Source organism: Pygoscelis adeliae, unplaced genomic scaffold (genome assembly GCF_000699105.1).
Source record: "Pygoscelis adeliae isolate BGI_AS28 unplaced genomic scaffold, ASM69910v1 Scaffold174, whole genome shotgun sequence".
Taxonomy (NCBI): Eukaryota; Metazoa; Chordata; class Aves; order Sphenisciformes; family Spheniscidae; genus Pygoscelis; species Pygoscelis adeliae.
Genome location: NW_008824676.1, coordinates 4,772,981 through 4,793,929, shown reverse-complemented (window position 1 = coordinate 4,793,929; position 20,949 = coordinate 4,772,981). Strand labels below are relative to the sequence as shown.

General features: G+C 36.0%; 1 protein-coding gene across 1 annotated transcript in view; it reads right to left on the bottom strand.

The window, feature by feature from the left end:
- RIMS2 (regulating synaptic membrane exocytosis 2) overlaps positions 1 to 20,949 on the bottom strand; it is a 409,515-nt gene that overhangs the window by 354,590 nt on the left and 33,976 nt on the right. Inside the window, exon 2 of the mRNA XM_009323095.1 lies at positions 17,444 to 17,754. Coding sequence (XP_009321370.1) covers positions 17,444 to 17,754 — 311 coding nt within the window. The remainder of the gene's footprint in view (positions 1 to 17,443; positions 17,755 to 20,949) is intronic.

Genomic DNA, 20,949 nt, shown 5'->3' with positions numbered 1-20,949 from the left:
ATATGTCCACAAAGTCCTCATCAACATCCTCTTGGTTATTTCAAAGGGAATTTGTCTTTGCCGTTGAGGCTGTTCTCTTTCCCGTAAAATAATTAAATATTGAAAGAACTATTTAATTCACTGAGTTAAACATTCATTGAGAATGGAAAAGTGATACTGATTTTATTCCCTGGTAGTCAGGTCACAGATCTACAATGAAAGATACTGAAATTCCAGCTAAGAGACCAAACCTTGTTACAGAAAATATCCACTAACAAAGTACAGTAACGTAAAAGAAAGTAAATTCATCCCAGTATTCAACCATCAAATATTGTCATTTTTTCTTGCTTGTATTTTTATCTCATTATCTTCCACATCTCCCTGTTTCCTTACTTTCATTTTTGAGGTGTTCTATCTGTATTCATATAATTCTTTTCAATGTCCTTCTTTTGAAAAATAGTTCTTCATCTTCCTCCCATTTATCCTTTTAATAGTAATCGATACTCTCCTTTTAGCCTAAGTTACAGATTTTAAACCAAGGCGATGCGACTTAGAAATCTAGACAGTGTTTATCCATTTTTCTGTCCGTATTACCATCTGTCACCATAATTAATATGCTTGAGGAGACTGGTTAATTTCATAGGGGCACAAATATTAAAATAGTTACATTCCAACAAGCTGTGTGAAAATCATAGGAGGAGAAAGACCCAAGTCAGTGTGCATAGAGAGAGGGTGGGTAGAACTGAGCCATTACCCATTGACTTTGGCAGTAGAAAGACAGTCAGAATATGGTCAGTAAATAGCCACATCATGACCATCTTAAGTTTGACAAAATTATCATAAGTGGTAGGAAAAGGTGCTTAAGTTATTGTGATCCTCCTCCCACCACATCACAGAGGAAATAGGATAGAAAAACAAGAGACATTATTATAGGCTGCACTGATTCTGGTGCTCACGGAACCACCTGTCTCTGTTGTGTTTAACTGCCTCATTCCTCAGTTTCCATTGGACTTGCTGCTAATGGCATCCCATGCACAAAGGACTCATCAAAGTTTATCTCCTGTTCCATCAGCAGTAATACCAAATAATGAAATGATAATAATTTATCTTTAGAAAGAGCTTTAGAAAAATAGTTAATCATCACAAACCTTGTAAGTACATTATCTATTAAATACTTTAGGAAATGAAGCTCAAGTGATCTGGTACAGGCTACAAATAAGAATAATGTCAGTGCTCCAGATAAGATGTGTCAACCCCAATCCATTCTCTTACTTGCTGTGTTTAGGGTACTGGAACTTTGTTGTTCCAAAGTCTGTTGAGCTACTGTTTCTGGTAGCAGCAACTGTTTAGTAGCCTAATTCCAGTGAAGTCGGGGATAACATTGCATGCCAATAGTCTTTGGATCAAGGCCCAAAAGTGCAGTTCAGCACTATGCCTCTAGCGCGTTTCCGAATATTGGGATTGCTCTGGTGCCAGTGGAAGTAGTCTGTGCACTGTTCCTCAGTCATGAACTCACCCAGCAAGTACCACATCACTCCGAAAGGTTAAGAGGGTGTTCTGATTAATCTATTCACATTCAGGATAAAATACAAAGATAAGCTGTCAGTTTACATTTTGCACCTTTACAGGAATCTGGATATTCCCATCTCTGAAAATTTTCAGAACTGTCATCAACACGGGGAAAAAAGGGCAAGCAAATGTCCATTTTTTAATGAAAGACAGAATTAACCTTGACATGTATAGACTCCCAAGAAAGTAGTATAGGAGTAGTATATAAGGAGTATAGACTACATCAGCCCAAAAGGCCAAGTCTTGATGGGAGATTCCAGATCAGCTTTGGACTTCCTAAGCAGGAAAGTGCCAACTGTCCCTAATGAGGTGTGCTGAAGTTCTGTGATGAGACCAAACAATTCATTTCCCTGCATCTCATCATGGTCTAAGTAAATGACAGAAATAATCATGATCCACTGATCAGTATGGCTTTAAAACTTTCTAAAAGGTGGCAAGCGAGTTAAACATGAGATTTTACCTGCGTACTTACTAGTTTGGAATACATTTCACAAATAAAATATTTGGAAGCTGAGATTTTATCTTATTTTGACCAGTTACGGCTTAATTAAATTCTAAATCTATGTAAGGAAAAAATGAAGACTTGTGAAAGTTAAATGCTAGATGACTTGTTTATTATAAATAGTTTCACTGTTAAAAAAACCTACATTTTTAAAACTCAGATAACATAATGATAGGTCTGATGTTGCTTTTTATGCAGATACTAGGAAGCGTGCCATATGTTCACTTGGGAAATCCTGCTGTTAGACCTAGTATGGACACATATAAAAACTGGCACTGACCATACAAATTGCGCATTCCAGGGTGAGTAAGATAGAGTAAAAAAACCAAATAAATTGGACAAGGGAAGTATGAAAATTATCATTTAAAATCCTTTTATTATTAATGATGATAGATAGTACTACTTCTTGAAATGAATCTGTAGGAATGCCTCAGAACCAGGTATACCTCCCAGTATAATTATTTTTAAGCTATCTTTAACATTGTTGTGGTTTAACCCCAGCTGGCAACTAAGCACCACACAGCCGCTCGCTTGCTCACACTCGTGGGTTGAGATAAAGACAGTTTAACAGGTAAAGCGAAAGCCACACACACAAGCAAAGCAAAACAAGGAATTCATCCACTCCTTCCCATGGGCAGGCAGGTGTTCAGCCATCTCCAGGAAAGCAGGGCTCCATCACGTGTAACGGTTACTTGGGAAGACAAACACCATCACTCTGAACATCCCCCCTTCCTTCTTCTTCCCCCAACTTTATATGCTGAGCATGATGTCATATGGCATGGGATATCCCTTTGGCCAGTTGGGGTCAGCTGTCCCAGCTGTGTCCCCCTCCCACCTTCTTGTATGCCTCCAGCCTACTTGCTAGTGGGGTGGGGTGAGAAGCAGCAAAGGCCTTGACTCTGTGTAAGCCCTGCTCAGCAATAACGAAAACATCCCTGTGTTATCAACATTGTTTCCAACACAAATCCAAACCATAGCCCTGTACTAGCTACTATGAAGAAAATTGTCTCTATCCCAGCCAAAACCAGCACAAACATGAATAACTATGAGTTATTGGTTAATTTCCTTAGCTCAATATAGACTATGGCTTCTCAAACCTCTCTGTGGAATTCTCTTTAATAAATTAGTTGAAGGGCAATATGGGAAATTTTATTTAAATATGACAAAGCATAGAACAGTTGAAAATAATTACATGAAATGTTTAATTCTAATTATTTCTCTTATCTCTGTCCTCACCCTTCTGAATATTACACAATATATACAACTTGCCCAGTGAAACAAAAAGCTTCTATTGCTGGGGCACACCACAAAACAGAGAAAAAGCACAAGTTGCATCTTGTGACTTAAAAACATGAAATGGTATAGTTTGTGTATAGTTACATTTGAGGGTTTTTTCCAGCACAAGTGCAATAAGGTACTTTGGATTTTGCTATTTTGGTAATAATATTAGATGCTACATGACATGTTCACAAAAACAACTCTGAACACTAAGTTTTAAGTACATTGTTGCCTACTTCTGGTCTGCAACAAAGCTCCAGTGCCTAGTTCCTGCCTCACTTGCCAGATCTAGGCATTTCTAAGTACTCCTTGCTTAGGCAATTCTATGCTTAAAAATGAAGATTTTATTGATTTTAGGCAAATTCAGAGGTTGAATTTAGATTGTCTGGATCATTCTCTGAAGTTATTAACACAGACACCCAGGTTCATTCCACTTAAATATAGATGACTAAGGCCTAGCCATCTTTTTCTTCCTATATAATCAATAGAGAGAGAGAGGAGCATGTAAAAAAAAAAAATTCATGTGACCAAAAATTGCATTAGTGCCCAAAAACAGGTTTAATGAGTGTTCTTACGCTTGTCTAAGTATCTTATTTAGGAGCTGTGGATATAACTCTGTGGTTGCATTTCTATTGCTGGACCTGAGAACGCTTTCCAATTCCTGCCTTGGCTGTGTTCTGACACCATGTCAGAAAAAAATCCAGGTGTGCACATTCTCTCCCTTTTTCCTACCCATGCATTGTCCCTGCATATAATCCAGGCATTTTATGGATCTGCACGTTTTCTAGCAAAATTCCTATTGATGGTAGATCTCCCATATTAAAAAAAGAAGCCCTAAGATCTAGGGATACATGTTTTTTAACCCACTGCCCTGACCTAAGACATAATTGATCTAAAAAGCTGCTGGGGCAGAAATTGCGTTTGGCAAACAAAAACCAACCTATTTGTCTAATAAATGTAGAAATAACTTCTTCAACTTGCAAGACCATGATTCTAGTTTGTACTAAAACAATTCATACATACTGCTAATTTTGTTTCATGTCTGCAGGACTGCTAGGCTTCCTAAAGGAGAAATATATTTGTTTTTCTGCACAAAAAAATGTCTGTAAATTCTGGGTCATAGAATGATCCTATATCAGTTCTCCACTTTTCTCAGAGTGTCTGAGAGTTTACTGAAATGGCTATACATCCTAAGCTTTTAGTATGAATATATACATTTGTGCATGTTCATACATGTGGTATAAAATATATAAATAAAATTTTTAAAAGTATTAAAGGAATACTATTAAGATGGAAGAATCAGGCAATCAGAGTTAGAAAAGGTCTAACTGAGACTTCATCTCCCTGACTAAAGGAATAGCTAGCTGCATTACCTGAAAGGAACAGAAAGCTGTTATACTCTGGTTGAATAAGCAGCGGAGTACGTGTAATACGCATTGATGCAGCACGCTCAATATGCAGTAGATGCTGCACCTTGCAGAATGCATGGTTTAGAGTAGTATATTTCAACCAATTTTGCCTTCAGCTGACTCACAATCAATTGATATTTCTTTGCACCTCATTACAGTACATGAATCCTGCTTTATGCCTCATTTGCAGTTCTGGATGGTTCACCAATGAGACGTGTCTCACTAGTCAAGGAGTGCTGGCCTAGAACAGAGATTTGATTGATTTTTGAAACAATGCATTGAAAACTTCATCTGCTACAAAAGAGATTTCTGTTCTTCACTTTCATCAAAACAAAAGATGATTTAAAATATTACTGACAAGTGTTATGCATGATTAATAATGTAAAATATTAAAAACAGAAGGTGAAAATGCACACACTAACAGTTTTCAGACATCTGTCTTTTCTGCCCGCCTCAGGATGACGTATTAAAGGTGAAAGTCGATTTCCTCAGTGCTCACAGGCAGTTTGTACTTATATCTCTTATTCTCCAAATTATAACAGTTTAAGCAAGGACACGATTAGAAGAAAGCAGATAGCAAAAATTAAATCCTACAACAGTCCACTGACGATTACAAACAACGTAAATGCACCCAGCACAGTAATGATTTCAATATATACACTCAAGTAAAGAGATAATGTTCTCTTCATGAAATACAAAGTTACCATTCTCTTTGCATACGATCCTTTACACAAGCACTTTGGGTGATCAGCCTGATCATATAGCTCCTTATGATATAAAGAAAGTAACAGTTACATTGATCTTGAAGTCCATGGTGGTTATACATTGCAGAAATTGGCTCTCATTCTCTGTGAACTTGGGAGTTCAATTAATATTAGAAATTCCTTTTAGTCACCTGGGAGATATCTTAAGAGATTTATTGCAGTATCTCTACTTTCAGATGACTGATTTGGACCCTAAAAGGCCTCCAAACTTGTGTTGGGTGTCAATGTGTCCAGCTGATCTGTGATGGAAACAAAGGCTAATCTATGTGTAAACTAGAAGATAGATCATTCTCCAAATGACAGTAAGATTAAGATTAGCCTTTTCATTTTGTGAAACAAGAGCTAAGAGAACACATCTATGCACTGGATTGTTTATTAATTTCTGCTGTTCAGTACACTGGATAAAAGTTGGAGCCTTCCATATCTTGGGAACAAGTTCAAAGAGACTAATTTATCTTCCTTTCATGTCTTTATAAGATTTATGGTCTCCTGGGTTGCTTCTATCTTCAGCTGATTGGAATACCAGAAGAATATTTTCCTGATGATCATACACCTCTGGAATTCATTTCCTTTGACAGTGTCATGGAGCCTGGGTTTTATAAGCATTAAGGCAGTGTAAATATTTTACTTTGGAAAGATTTCCATTTAATACTGGAGTTTTATGCTAGTGGAGTAAAGGCAGTGCTGGCCATTACATTAAAATCTTTGGGGAGGGGGTTAGGGTTAATATCATAATTGATTGTTATCATAACTGTAAGGCTTCATGATAGCTGGTGATATACCACCATATAAATTTCCAAATAAATTTCATTTTCAGAGAGAAAAAACTGCTTCCGAAAGAAGTACCCATATGCCACATAGAGCATGAAATTTAAAATGCTTGTCTTAGGGAAATCTCCTGGTTTAGTTAGCTTCACCAGGCTTAACTCTGAAAATAACTGACAGCTTTTGCGAATATCTACAAACGGGACACAGGCATTCTTATAAATGCTCTTAATTACTTGAAGGAGGAGTGAAGAAGTAAAGTAGGTAGGAATGAATGGTCCTGATCTACGCCAGTGCATCAGTCATTACTGCAATGTAGTTTATCATCACCCAAAACAAGTTTGTTGAGGAGAAGCTGAGACACTACTAACACTGGCCTTAATATCAAAAGCTCCAGAGTTTGTTTTGAGTGAGTCTCATCTACAAAATATTCCTCCCTTTTCCATTGTTGGAGTGACATATCTTCCTCTTTTCCTTCTCCCTCTCATTCTCAGGGTCTTTATAATTGATATTCTTGTTTAGGGAAGAATCTCTGCATAAAAAAAAAATCTGCTGAGTAGCAATTAGATTATTTTTGCTTTCAACTTTACTTTTTTTAAAGATCCAATTTCTTGCTTCAAATATCGATACATATTTTCTAAATGAAAATAAATTCTCCAATCATTGTATTTACTTGAGCTATGAGACATGGGAAGCGCCCAAAATATACATTGTTTTTTAAGAAATGCAAACCCAAGTTAAATTGGGTTTCTTTCAAGAATTCCTTTTTGTTCCAAGCCCTGTTAATGAATGGTACAGGAAGATGAATCATTACATGTCCATTTTAGGAATAAAATGCAATTATCTCAGCATCATGAGGAGGTGAAATTGCTGAACTAACTGTTGAGCTGTCGAATTTTTCATATTCAAGAGGTGAGATTGTTGAACTAATTGTGATTCCTCTTCTAGCTTAAATATTTTTCACAGTTCTAACTGGAGCATAAAGATACAACTGAGGCAGGTCCATTTTTGTCAGCCCAGCGCCTCATGCCAGTGTCAACACGATTTAATTAAAATTAATCTACCTCTGGGAAAAAAATCGGGTTTGTGCACTGATTTGGAACTTTAGAATGCAATGTCCCTCTGAAGCTTCCCAGTTTATTTGGAATGACAAAGAAAATCAGATGCTTTCTGCTTTAATCTCATCTGCCTTCATGGCTATTTTTTTAATATATTTTTTTTTAAGTGATCATCAAGGAAGTCTACCGTTTAAAGCCCAGGATTTTTACAAAGTCATTACAGAATAAAACCTTTTGCAGCTAAAATGCATTTCTTTTCATCAAGATACTACCATACAAACTGTTGTCCTTGCTGTTTCCTTTTTGCCAAGGAGAACGGGCTTTCTGCAGCAAAGTTCATGGTTTGTCCTATTACAAGCTGCATAATAAAAACTTACTTTGGCAGATAAACTACATTTAGGGACCCGTTCAAGCATGTAGTATCAGCTGAGAAAACACTGGACCAGAAATTGGGAAAACTCTGTTTGGAGCAACTTAACCTCCTGTTATTCTATGAAGTTGAGATGCTTACTGAGGTCCCTAATAGCATTTCCAGGAAGCCCAGTCTGCAGAAATGGGCACTTTCTGATGTTATTTTCTGAAACACCAGGGCATGATTACAGGGTGTAGTGCTGCACAGTGCAGAGATGTCAGAACAAGTTGCATATATACCACCCACTGCATATCATACATAGATATTACCTTGGATTTTAAAACTCCACTTTAAGTTAAGAGTCACTGACTTCAGGTCACCTACATTTTCTTCTTAACTTGAAACGACATTGTTCTGCTCTACTTTGCTGGAACAGGTAACTATTCCCTTAAAATGTCTGTGGCTGTCTTCCTTTTGGTTAGTAAAGAATGCAGCAAGGCCTGTTTTCACAAAAAGGCACAAAATTTAAGATTTCTCAAAGCTTTGGAGAGATGCATCCACTTACTTTACCACAAATCTGAAAGGACACTTATGAATGGTTGCAGAATTGTTGGAAATTGAGGAAGAGAGGTGAGCTAGAGCTAGGGGAAAGAAAAAAGAGCTGGGTTAGAGAAGAAAAGAATGTCTGTCTTTAAGTGAAGGAATACCATATCTTTGACAACACTTTCAATGTCTAGCCAGTTTGGTAAGAACTCACACCAGTGAGAAAGACATGATGATACACAAAAGAAAATGAGCTAATAAAATAAATAAATACCTAGATAAAGACTTTCCAGAGTAGACAAAGGGACAAACAAGGATTTAGCTTGAATAAGAGGCAGAATAATCATGCTAAAGACAAGGTAGAAAACAAAATGGTATTGCTTAATAATGTAATTTTTAATTATGAAAATATGGTCACCCTGGTCCTATTACATTCATTTTTTAGTTATATTTTTTCCTCAGATTTGACCTAATAAAATAGATTGATATTTATGAAAATTATTAAACTTGCCATGTAAAAGATAAATGACAATTAAATTGCAGAGAAGTGATTGTTTTATCATTTGTGACTTCTAGAGGCACAAAGAAAGAGCCAAAGAAGGAATTTGTACCAGTAACAATTATTCATTCTCATTTTTTATTTTAATTCAGTCTATATAGCTATGATAAAAACTATGAAAATAAAAGGCCATTCATTGAATTGCCTCCTGCAGATTCCAGAACCACTTTGCTGCCAGAAACTACAAACTTGAGTTAGCAGAGTCCTTTATTAAATGTTAGCCATTTCCCTCAGCTGCACTTTACAGATGTAACATTCACCTTTACACACCAATTTAGTAAATATGAAATTCAAACAAAATCTGTTATTTATACTGCTGAAGAGAAATTAGCCTCCAAAGAACAGAGCACAGCACAACTAAGGATTATGAACACACAGTGAGCTCTAACATTCATGTTTGTGCAAGGTCAACAAAACAGCACTTTAAGAAGACATGCTCAACCCAGAAAGGTACTGGGCTCATTAATTTAAAAAATTAAATTAAAAATGCTATTACTCTCAATTTTTTTCTGGTATTGCTTTCTTTCAGGTTCAATTTAGCTAAAAGCAAAACTACATTTAATTCCATAAATGTTAGCTGCAGTTAGTACTTAATAAAAAATGTTCAATATTCTGATACAGCTGAGATCTGTGTTTACAGATTTAGATTATTAATGGTCTTTTAGCACAGTTAAAGACATAGCTGTGATATACAGAAGCACAACACTGCAATGGAAGACCAAACTCCACTTCAAAGATATCAAATATCAGCACTGAATATCAAGACTTCCCTGAGCTCATTCTGCATAAGAGTGGGAAAAGTCAAATAGTAAGTGCTAGTTTTCAGTAAGCAGTATGCAACAAATATGCATAATTAAGGAAAAAAATCAAGTAATCAGTAACAGTAAGCAAAATACAAACATCACGTTGCAATGGAATTATTTTTGAAAAGGCACTCTACAGTAAATTGTGAAAATGAAATTCCCTAAAACCAACATGAGATTTGCTCACTGCAGAGAATGATTGCAGCTGAGTTCAGATTGTCACTTAAAGCCGGAATTCAATCTCTCTTCTGTGTTTAATTAAAACACTCTTTAATGTTTGAAAAGAAACACAGCAATTTTAGACTGTTTATTAAGGTAGGTTAGTTCTGCTACAGTTAGGGAAGTTTCTTCTTCTCTTTCTCTCTTCTCCAAACAGATTAGCTTTCTCTAAAAAAAGGATCGCAAATTGTATCTAGCATTGCTCAGAGGCCCAAAGTTACTCAGTAGAGATTCTACAGCTAGATAAAGGCTGGCTTAAAAAAAAAAAAGTATTTCTTTTAATAAAGCATCATCAGAAAAAAATTAAGAACAGCTAGCTCATTGGTTGTTCTGCTACTTTGGGAGAAATAAAAGTGTACGGAGGGAGGGAAGCGATGCACATCTCAGAAAAACCACACTGAAGTCACAGTGTGGCTACACATGTCCTGAATGTTGTGTTAGCATTGCCACTATTCACGTGAGCGGGAGACCCACAAAACCAACGTCAGGAGAGAAGCAGAACTGTACAAGCAGTTCTGTTTTTCAGAAGACAGTTCCACAAAGGCAATGGAGAGAAAAAGCTCCCTCTCTTTTCCAGAAGTTAGAATAGAATGGAGATGCTACAACCCACTGCAACCTATTAATAACAGGTGGAAACATAGTATACCTGCTGTAGGTAGTCTGGGCTGTAAAGAGACAATGTCAGGACCATTCAGGAGCTTCTTACAGAGACTCTGCTTGTAGGCATTACAGATGGTACCAAACTCCTTACTCATCCTCATAAGCTTAATCCTTGTCACAAGTGTCTAATTATTTCATTAAAAATTCTGCACTGAAGGATTTCTGACTTTCTTGGACCCAAGGTACTTCTTTTCAATAATTAAATACTGCCTTTTCTCTGGCTCCCTTCCTACAAATTTCTGTTGCTTCCTCTGGCCATAGTTATTCTTAATTTCTTTTTTTACACCATTCCAGATTGAGACAGCAGATAAGTGTAGCTTTAGTTTCTACCTGAAAACTGGAATAGCCATGAAATGTTGATTCACACCCCTAAACCTATATGTAGAGGAATGAAATAATTACAAGAGGAGTTCTGCGAAGAAGAAACTAACTCCTTTGTTCTAAATTATTACCTCAAGAATTATACAAAGCATACACTGAAATGGAAGACAGACAGCACAAGACAGGAAGCACAAGAAACAAAAGCAAAACTACTGAGACTACAGTTTTCAGATTGACATTGGTTTCACTTTACAGCTCCAAGGACTGACTATCAAAGTGGTGAAAAATGCTGGAACAGGAGCAGGAAGATGAAGATAAAACCTTATTTGGATGCAGTTCAAATCCCATAAAAATTAAATCTTTAGTTAATACGTTAAAAATACTGTAGGGTACCTCTAATGCCCAAATTTTGCATCCTGTTGTAGCACCAGGGAAAATCTGTGACAGATCTTTGCAGTCATGCATGGAAAAGAATATTGATTCAATTTTAAACTCGACCTGCAAAATACTTGTACAAAGTATTAGATTTATTCACAAAGTGAAAGAATATCATTATGCTTTCTCAACAATTGCGGTTCTTTTCTACTGCAGTGGCCAACAATGTTAAAAAAAATAAATTCATGTCAGTTAATTCTTACATAAAGAAATCTAAAAAGTTTAGAGACGCTGTTGTCCTTAAGGGATACCTCTGAACACAAACAAATCTGCACAATGCTATCATTGTCAGTCTGACTCTTGGATACCAACTCCCTTATTTTATACACTGTCTCTATACAATCCTTTTGCTATTTCTCACTGTCTTTAAATATGTCAGCAGGTAGAAAAACATAGGTAAAAAAGTTAAAATGCCTCTATTTTACTTGAGATTGCTTTCAAATCTGCTTAGTTTCCACAGGTCCAAGTAAAGATTGTATGCTTTTTTAAAACACCTGGACTGAAGATCTATCACTCAGGTACTCAGAAATAAAAACAATCAAAATCAGAGGCTGCACTACAGTGCTGTGTCATAAGTATTGCAGAAGAAAAATAGTGATAATCTTGGGAAATGGCCAGTTTTCAGCCTTTCATAAAGATACGTAGTTGGCCAATTCTTTAATGTTACATTGTCATATTTTAAATTGCAATAAACTACCATCAGTGATGTTCTCACTATCAGTTGTTCATAATCCAGCAATTAAAGAAGAGCGACTTCAAAAGGATATAACATGAAACAAATGGACACACATTTTCATTTATTTAATTCATGCTGCTCCTTGATGTTTCTCTGCTAGCTTATGCCTGCTTTTTCCTCTCTCCTCCTCTTCCCTCTTATTTTGGTCTCTTTTTTCTCTCTGTTCACACCCTGACATCCCCAACTGCAGTCCCAAAAGACAGAGCCTACGCTGCCAACTCATACTGGCACTCCTTCCAAGAACGGAAGCAAAGGGACACGGGGGAGCACCTTCATTCTACTACGATTGGTAACACAATAGAATAAAACCTTTATATGTGGGAAACACATGTATACATTCCATAAAGAATATATGCACAAAACCTGCATCTTCAGACCCAAGTAGCCTCAACGGTCTTGTTTACAGTTCTTACTCAGAATAAAATGCATCCTCCAAACCCACTATAGTGTGTGGAAACCACCATAAAAATCCTCTTTTTTCCTGAGATAAAAGGGATGAGAGAAAATGAATGCCCAAAATACATATGTATCTTTGAAAGGAGAAGGGAAGCAAGAGGGAAGAAGGATATATTTTATCTGTATCTGCTGGCCTGCAAAATAAATACTGTTGTTGTACAGCTCTGCAGCTGCTCACTCTCTCAATTTATTGTTTTCATTCTGGTTTTTATGATTTAATCTTATATCCTTACAGTTAATCTGAAAAGGGTTCAGGCAGCTTTATTCATTAGTCTTGCTTCAAATCATGATCTTGCAGATACCAAGAACCGATTCTTTTTTTTTGACATGGCTCACCCTCTGAGAGATGCAGCAATAATAAATTGACTCATGAAACATGAAAACAAACTTTCTCACAATATTTTCACTTTTTTTTGCATTGAATCTCATGAAAAATATCCTTGAGGAGAGCTTTTCTTACCCTAATAGAATGCATGACAAATATATATTGTAAATTCAAAGTTAACATTTTCAAATTTTGGAAAGCATTTTGGATTCATACAGGATGGATCGGGGGGGGGAGAAAATAAAAAAGAAAAAAAATAAAAACAAATTACCTTAATCATTCACATCTACCTGAACTACATAACATCATTTCAGATAGGCATTAGATTAGAAATAGTTATGTCATCATAACCTTGCACCGGGAGGATGCATGGGTTGTTTCCTACTTCAAGAGAGCTATTGCTTAAAAAGGATTGCAAAATGCCACATATATAGAAAAGAGGTTTGTGAAGCAACACTTTTGGAATGTCACAAAAGATTTACAGTTTAAAACACTGAATTCATATGTGGAAAATTACTGAAATGGCTTTACAATGGATCCTACTAAGAGCAAGAAAAATAATTATTTTACAACTCAAGCATGGCAACACCTCCTAAAGATCTAACAATTCAGGCAAACAGAATGACACATAAAAAAGCTTTGTATCAGCATTAAGGTTCCCTGTTCCCCAGCTTTTATTATTAGGATGTTGTACACGTTTTAATAGGACATTATAAACATTTGCTTTGGCTTAGGCTTTGGAATGAAGAAATCAATCATTTCACAAGCTGATTGCCTGCTACAAAATGACTGAAAAAAGATTATATCTATTCAAATAATTTTGCTGCTAGAAAGAAAACACAATGTATTGAATGGTGAGTGGTGTAGGTACTGGGAACAATAGAGTACATGAACGTTTTTGATCAAAATAAAATAAAAAAGACCCTTTTGTGTAATCCAGAATTAGTGTGAAATTGTATAGTACAAATCAAAGAACTGCGGTGCATACAGCCATAAATCTACCATCTGTGCACAGCAGACCTCAGAATGGACCTTCTGAGTCTATGGATTACATAGAGTAATATTTTGCATTTCTTTGATTCACATCATTTGGCAGTTTTCAGGGAGTCTAGCGTTATACTACATCAGCATCCATACTCTGCTCACAAGGTTAAGTCTGTGAAAACCACTACATATGGTTAATTCTCAAGTGCCCTTAGCATAAAATTTCCATGTGATACAAATTATGCTAGTCTCACCTCAAACAATGTCAAATATAAGACGGTCAATTACTGAAAGTAATCTAACACTGGATCCTACGGTGTGCCTGCTGCCTCTGCCTTCTCCATGGGTTTACTACACAGAAAGCAGTAAAAGCACTGTAAGGCAGATTTTAAATATTGGATATGAACTAGAAAAAAATTTAATAATGGAAAACTGTTCTGCCGGTGGTAAGTACAACTTCCTCCTGAATAGTCTTTGACTTCTCTTTTCTTCTGTCATAGATCCAATATAAGAAAAATGTCCTCGGAGAATAGGCAATCCAAACTCATCCCAGACTTCTTTAAGGCAACAAATATCAGATCAGTCAAAGATCTACAATCAAGTACTTATTTGTCTGTCTGAACAGTTTATGACCTATTGATTGCAAATGAGACTGTTGCTTATATCAAGGGAACAGAACACTAGTCTAATGGTTGAAACAATGAATATTATTTTAATGAAGAATAATACTAGTAAAGAAAACAGGAAAAAGATATGGTGAGTACTACTCAAGAATGGAAAAACAAAAAAGCACAACTAAAAAAGACATAGTAAGGAATGAGACAGAAATGGCATTGATGTTCTTGAGATTCAAGGAGCGAATGTTGCCCTTTACTCTGTGACTAACTTGTCTCCAGATGACCAAGATATATGATACTTGATATAAAGAACTAAGTAAGGATTGCTGCAACATCAAAGGAAGCTGCAAATGTTCAAAAAACTTTGATAAAAAATTACATTTTACCTTTCTATTCAAATCATAAGAACCAAGTATATAGAGTCATAGTAATACTTTTTTCACAAGTGTTTTATTGTTTTTAACTTTTTAAATTATTTTTTGTTTCAAAACTAAAGTGCTTGGGATGAAAAATAAAGCAGACAATATAGTTCTCACTTTTCTATTTAATTCTATTATTGACGTTGTGCAAGATAAACAACCACCACTTCTAAATATGTCAGACTGTTTTGGCTATTTCCCTATTATTTTGGACATTTTGAACTGCCATGTTTTTCTCCTAGAATTAGCTTATCTAGACAAATGGTCTACCATACTAGAGTAGCTCAATTTTTGCATAGAATTAATTTGAGAATAGAAAAAAAAAACAAAAACTGTCATGATGATCTCCCATATGACATGTTTCTCTACTGGCTGGTTCTTTCAGTTAATGTTAAAAAAAACCCAAAACCATAATATAAAGCATTCAGAAAAGAAGACAGAAGACCAGAAGCCTTTAGGAAAAGTTATAAACAATTGCTTGACCACAACCTCGAGTTTCAGATGGATAAAATGAGTTTTCTTAACTTGATCAATAATAATAAGCAGAACATACATGGATTCATAAATTTTAATATTAAAATTGTATTAAATTATGATACATATTCTATGCATGACTTCAGAATAAAGATAATAATATATTATCTTCTCCTCTTAACAGTGGTTGAATATAATAGAATTGTAAGCCTTCCCAGTATTATTGTTGAGAAAAGCAATGGCGACACAGCATATACAGGTCCAAACTTAAGGCCTATCCCCATCCTTGAATCCTGGGATAGCCTCCCTCTGATGCTGCTAGAGATGCTAGCAGAATAGAGATGCTGCTATTCTCCTCTAAAAGCCCATTTGACCAATCAGACATTGATTGGCCATCAAGGAGGAGTCTTTTTCATTATCTCCAGCAAAGGAAAGACAGTTAATGTGCGGAACATTAGGGAAGAAAATTATTCAGAAGACCCTCTAACCTTCAGTAGCATGTAATATATATCATAAATATATTCTAAGCATACTTGTATGTGTTAATTAGGGAACACTAGTATTAGTATCCAAATTAAACAGAAAGTGGATAATCACTGGAAAAAACATCTGGATTTAAGTAATATGTTGAGCAGAAGTGATTACAATCAGCAGAACGGTTCTGATTTCAGGCACAGTCCACACTCTTCCTGTTGGTAAATATGACTTTATACTATCCATGTTTATCATATAACTCTGCTTAGGGTAAATGCATATTACATATCTGAATTATATATTTATTTGTATATCCCTCTCTCTCTCTCTTTCTGCATGCATAAAATATAAAAACACTTTCAGAGTTAAATTATTGCTGAGAACAAGAAGGGGTTTTTTTAACATCATATTACATATCATTCCATTTTCCTGGCAAAATTAAGGAAAAAAAAGAACCACAAGAGTAACAGTCTCTCCCTCTCTCCTGCTCCTTAGCATCAAGTTAAGCTGCCAGCTATTTCTCAGAGACCATGCACATAACTAAGGAGCACTCAGAGCAGCTAAGTACTCAACCTATCAGCTGAAATCAGAGCAAAGGGCAACAGGCAGAATAAGTGAAACAAAAAGGGTTAGATTAATGACATTCAATTTGTTCCCAAATAAAATTAAAAATAGGAAATAAAATACGGTGGAATACAAGAGGTGAGGGAAAAGGAAAACAATTATATTAGCTGTATAAGATATTAATATTATAGCTGACTAACTTGTTTCAAGCTTGTGGAATAAATATTGTAACGTCATAGCTGGGCAGCAGAGGAAGGCTGCCAGATTATGCTGATCTGGCTGCCAAATTCCAAGGCAGGTGGAGGTCTCTGGAGGGAGAGGGTATCATTTCCATGGAAACACGTGAGCAAGCTCACTCTCTTCTTTCCCTTCCCACCATATTTAAAGTTGTATTCTGGTCTTGCTTAGAAAGTAATTAAATTTGTTCAGTGAAACAGTTTGTACTTTTGTGTTCCAGTAAAATGCAGCCACAGAGCTTGAGAGCCTTCTGGTGCCTTTTGGTACAATCACATCAAGAAAAAGGAAGGGAAGTTCCAGCTCCAGCCTCTGGCTAAACTGGGTCCTACTACGTTAGCGCTGAAACAGCCACAGTTTCAACCAATGCCAAGTAACACCGAGATAAACCAGTGAAGAAAAAAATTTCATACTAATGACAATAACTAACAGCAAGAAACTGAGAAACCATGAAAAGACTCAGGTCACCACACAAAGATTTCACCATCTTCAATACTATATACTGCAAGTACTACCAGGTGTTTTAATTCAGTAGTCTGAACAGTCACCATCTTCCATTAACCTGCTTTTTTGAGCCCTATTTTGGATTACTAAAATTCTGCTATAAAGTTAGTGGCCACAAAAGAAATATGGTAGCATTCTGTACAGCACAATGACTATGATTCGACAAAGTTAAAAGCACAGGGACAATCTCTGTCACACTGCAATTGTCATTTTCCATGTTGTTTTTTTAATGAGAAGCAATGAAGAATACACATTGTCCATGACCATCTGAATACAATAAGAGACTCCTCAGCTGCTGCTTCTTAGGTTTGTTTCAAAAAGCCCAGTATGTATTTTATAGGCTACAGAATAAAAATAAGATAAAACTTTAAAAGATAAAATAAAATTTGTAGCATAAATTCAGCAGATCTTAGCGGTGTAAACATTAAATATTTTCTTACCTGTCTGATGTTGTGTCACTTGTTACTTGATGCTTTACTCCTGAACCATTCTTAATTGAGTCTTGTCTTGTGAGCCCTTGAGATCTGTTTTTGTCCAAAACTTGTGTGGATATGTCACCTGATGGTCCTTGGTACTGCGCATGCTCCTGCAGCTTTGCTTTTTTCTCTTGAGGTGCTTCCTCGTTCCGCAGACCTCTAACACCTTCTTGGTCAGGCTGCTGTGGTGCATTTGATCCGCTGTTATAGAACCAGGCTCCTGATTTTGTGAGGATTTCTTGTTGTTTTCGGCACAAGTTACATACCCACATTACCTGTTCAGACATATATTTAAATGGAAAACCTGTTAGCCTGTGAACACTGTATACAAAGTTTTCATCAAGCATACATCAGCTGATCGTTGCCATTTCCAAAGGTAGAAAGAATACTATTTTAATTCTTTCTATTAAAATTATAATGGTTTAGCCACAGCACAATAAAATATGTCTGTACAACCTTGGAGGAAACTGTTTTAGAAAAAAATATAAACACAAAAATACTTTTATTCTACTTTTGCTTCATCATTTATAACATAAGGGAAAACCACAGATAGTAGCAATATAAATGAAAAGGATCTACCTATTGACATTCCAATGGCAGTAAATGTAAGATTTGAAAATGAAGACTATAGGTTGAGGATGACAGGATGATAGAAAAAAGAAAATAATTAAAAAATCATTAAACGTTTAATGATTATCTTGCTAAGTCAGGGTAAGGAACTTCAGAATAGATCCTCTGTTGTTGCAAACAAGTAATTTTATAATCCTCCAAAATGCTCTGCTGATTTACTTCAGTGATGGTCTGTATTTATATTTACATGAAGAAGCTGACTTCAAGAATTGACTTGATTTTCAAAGCTATTGTAAATGAAAGCCATTTTATAAAGTAACACAATATATAAGGCGGTGAGTCTCTCCACTTCATAGCCAAGATTTAGCTTTCACTGTATGCTTACTAAATTATTAAAATTATTACAGCTTCCCAGTTGTGCGATCCTGCGTGTAGTAATGAGATTTTTTTAACATTCTAAAATGTACTTGCTTGCAAAGCTTTTGTATTCGATCACCTTAGCCACATGGCAGTGCAGGAAATTGCCAGTGCCAATTATCTGTAAGTTAATTTCACATTCAGTTCTTATATTATTTGAGAATAAATCAGGATGTAATGAATCAAATACAACAGGCCAGTTATTAATAAAATGGCACATTCAAACTGGTTATTGTGTTATCTTAAAATTTGGATTGTAGATAGCATTAATTCACCGCAAATTTAGTCCTTCATTCCTTAATCTTCATTTTTCTTTAGCCTTAACTCAGCTCTTCTGTTCTTTATATATTTTTGTCTTAGCTCACAGACAGAATTGTGTCATTTTTACTACATGTTCCTTGAATGTCTACACTCAGCCTTCAGTCTAGTTATCATGCCTCCAGTTCTAGTCCTACACCGAGCTGCCTCTTTTTCAAGAGTTTACAGTACAGGACATTCAAAGGCTTACATTAATGCTCTTCATTATCCTTTTAAATGCAGCTAGCTCGATGGTTGATTCACATGGAAAATGTAGTTTCTACCTCCACAATACATCTAGCTCAGTCCACCAGAAAAGGTTTCAGAAGCTGTAATCTGTATCTTACTTTTATTCCTCAAGCAGTTATCTAATAGGAAATTTGGGCCATGTTGTCTAATCAAGTCTCACCAAAAATGTTTTGATGAAAGCTTCATATAGAAGGTTATTTGGGTGCAAGGTTCATACTCAAATTAAACTCACTGACTGCCTCGTTCACAAACTGCCAGGCTGGGGCAGGAAAAGGAGGCATCGTTGCCCATTTAATGGTGGCAATATGCCCCATCCTGGTAAATTTCCTTCTTAACTTTTTACAGTGCTGATACTCCACCTTTGAGAACTCATGTCTGCTTATTTCAACAAGACAGAACAAGCTATCAAAGCACTGAGGGTAAAAAAGCAGGATTCTGTGAGTAGCAGCCTGCTGTCTGAAGTAGGTTAGATGTCCTGAGAACAAAGGTCAATACTGGGTATGCTTCGGGCCTGGCCATCATTCAAAAACAAATGTAAGAATGGGTCTGTTTTACCTTTGCTAATTAAGTTAGAAAGTACACGGAAACTCCAAACTGAAATTTCAGTACCAAAGACAGACGTATTTTTGCCCTCTTTAATCAATAGCAATTAAAAGCCTTTAATATTTCTTCTTGGTTTGTACACAGCTGAAAGAAGTTCTAAACTTTCCATATATGCATCAGCGCAATGAAAGGACCAGATCTGAAACAATTATTTAAGTATACAAATATATAGCAATTTGAATGACTACAAGATAAAATCCCCCAAAGTTTTTGTGTGCTATTTTTCCTTCTATTAGTAGATGTTAAAATGTCACAAAAACTAGGTATCACAGTCTAAACACTTGAGCAACTGTGTCCTTGGCTGACAGCCACATTTTGTCCCAGGACAACGCACTCCAGGATGACCAGTATTATTCTCTTGTACCCAACAGAATGAGAGGTCCTTCTGAAGAAATATAATTTAATACCTCCTCCTCTAAAAGTAGAATCAGGAAGAGTACTCCTGACCTAACCTCTTCCCCGAGACACACAAAATTTAGTGGTCTGTTTCAAAATAAATCTCAGCTCCTGCCAAACTAGGTAGATGACAATGTACAGCAGAACAGAGCAATGCAATTGTCAGCGAGACCCATATGAAACAAACATTTTGTAATGATAAAAGTTTGATCAAACCCAGTCCCTGATTAAAGATGCTATGTCTATCTTTGTGTCGCGCTCTACTGTATCATCATCTGGTATTTTATTGCCATCTCTACATCTTGGAAGCTGTTTTTCACTGACTGTCAGTGACACTTTAAGGAAGACATCATATTATCTCCCAGGCCCTACTGAAGTCAAACTGGTTCCAACTGTTTCCATTGTGCAATGTTTCTTACAGACTACCAAAGTAATTGGGTCAGACCTGCAGGAAACAATATGAGCACTTAAACTGAAAGCACCTCGTGAAACAAAGAAACTGTAAAAAAAAAAAAAAGAAAACTTTACTTAATGTATTTCATGTTGGAAAATAATTCAAACACACGGTATGAAAGTGCATATATTTATGTATTTTGCAGATTTTTCTGTGCCCTTCTAAGAGTGTTTCATAATATTTATAGCTAACACTTCTGATAAAGCCTTATTCCAATGTACTTTCAACATGCAGACTTTCATAATGTTTACCCAAGCAATTATAGTTTTAGCTTCAAATAATCACACACAATGAGCAGAATGGCAACTGTCACACAAACATAGAAATTTACATGCTTTCAGTAAGCACCAAGAAATTCAAGCCCTCGATTAGTACAGGGTTAAACTGACTTCTCCGTCTTATTGTAGCGTGTAGAAGCATTCTTGCAATTTAAAAAATACTGGTAATTTACAGTGCAGACCTCTCAATTAAATGACAGACAGAC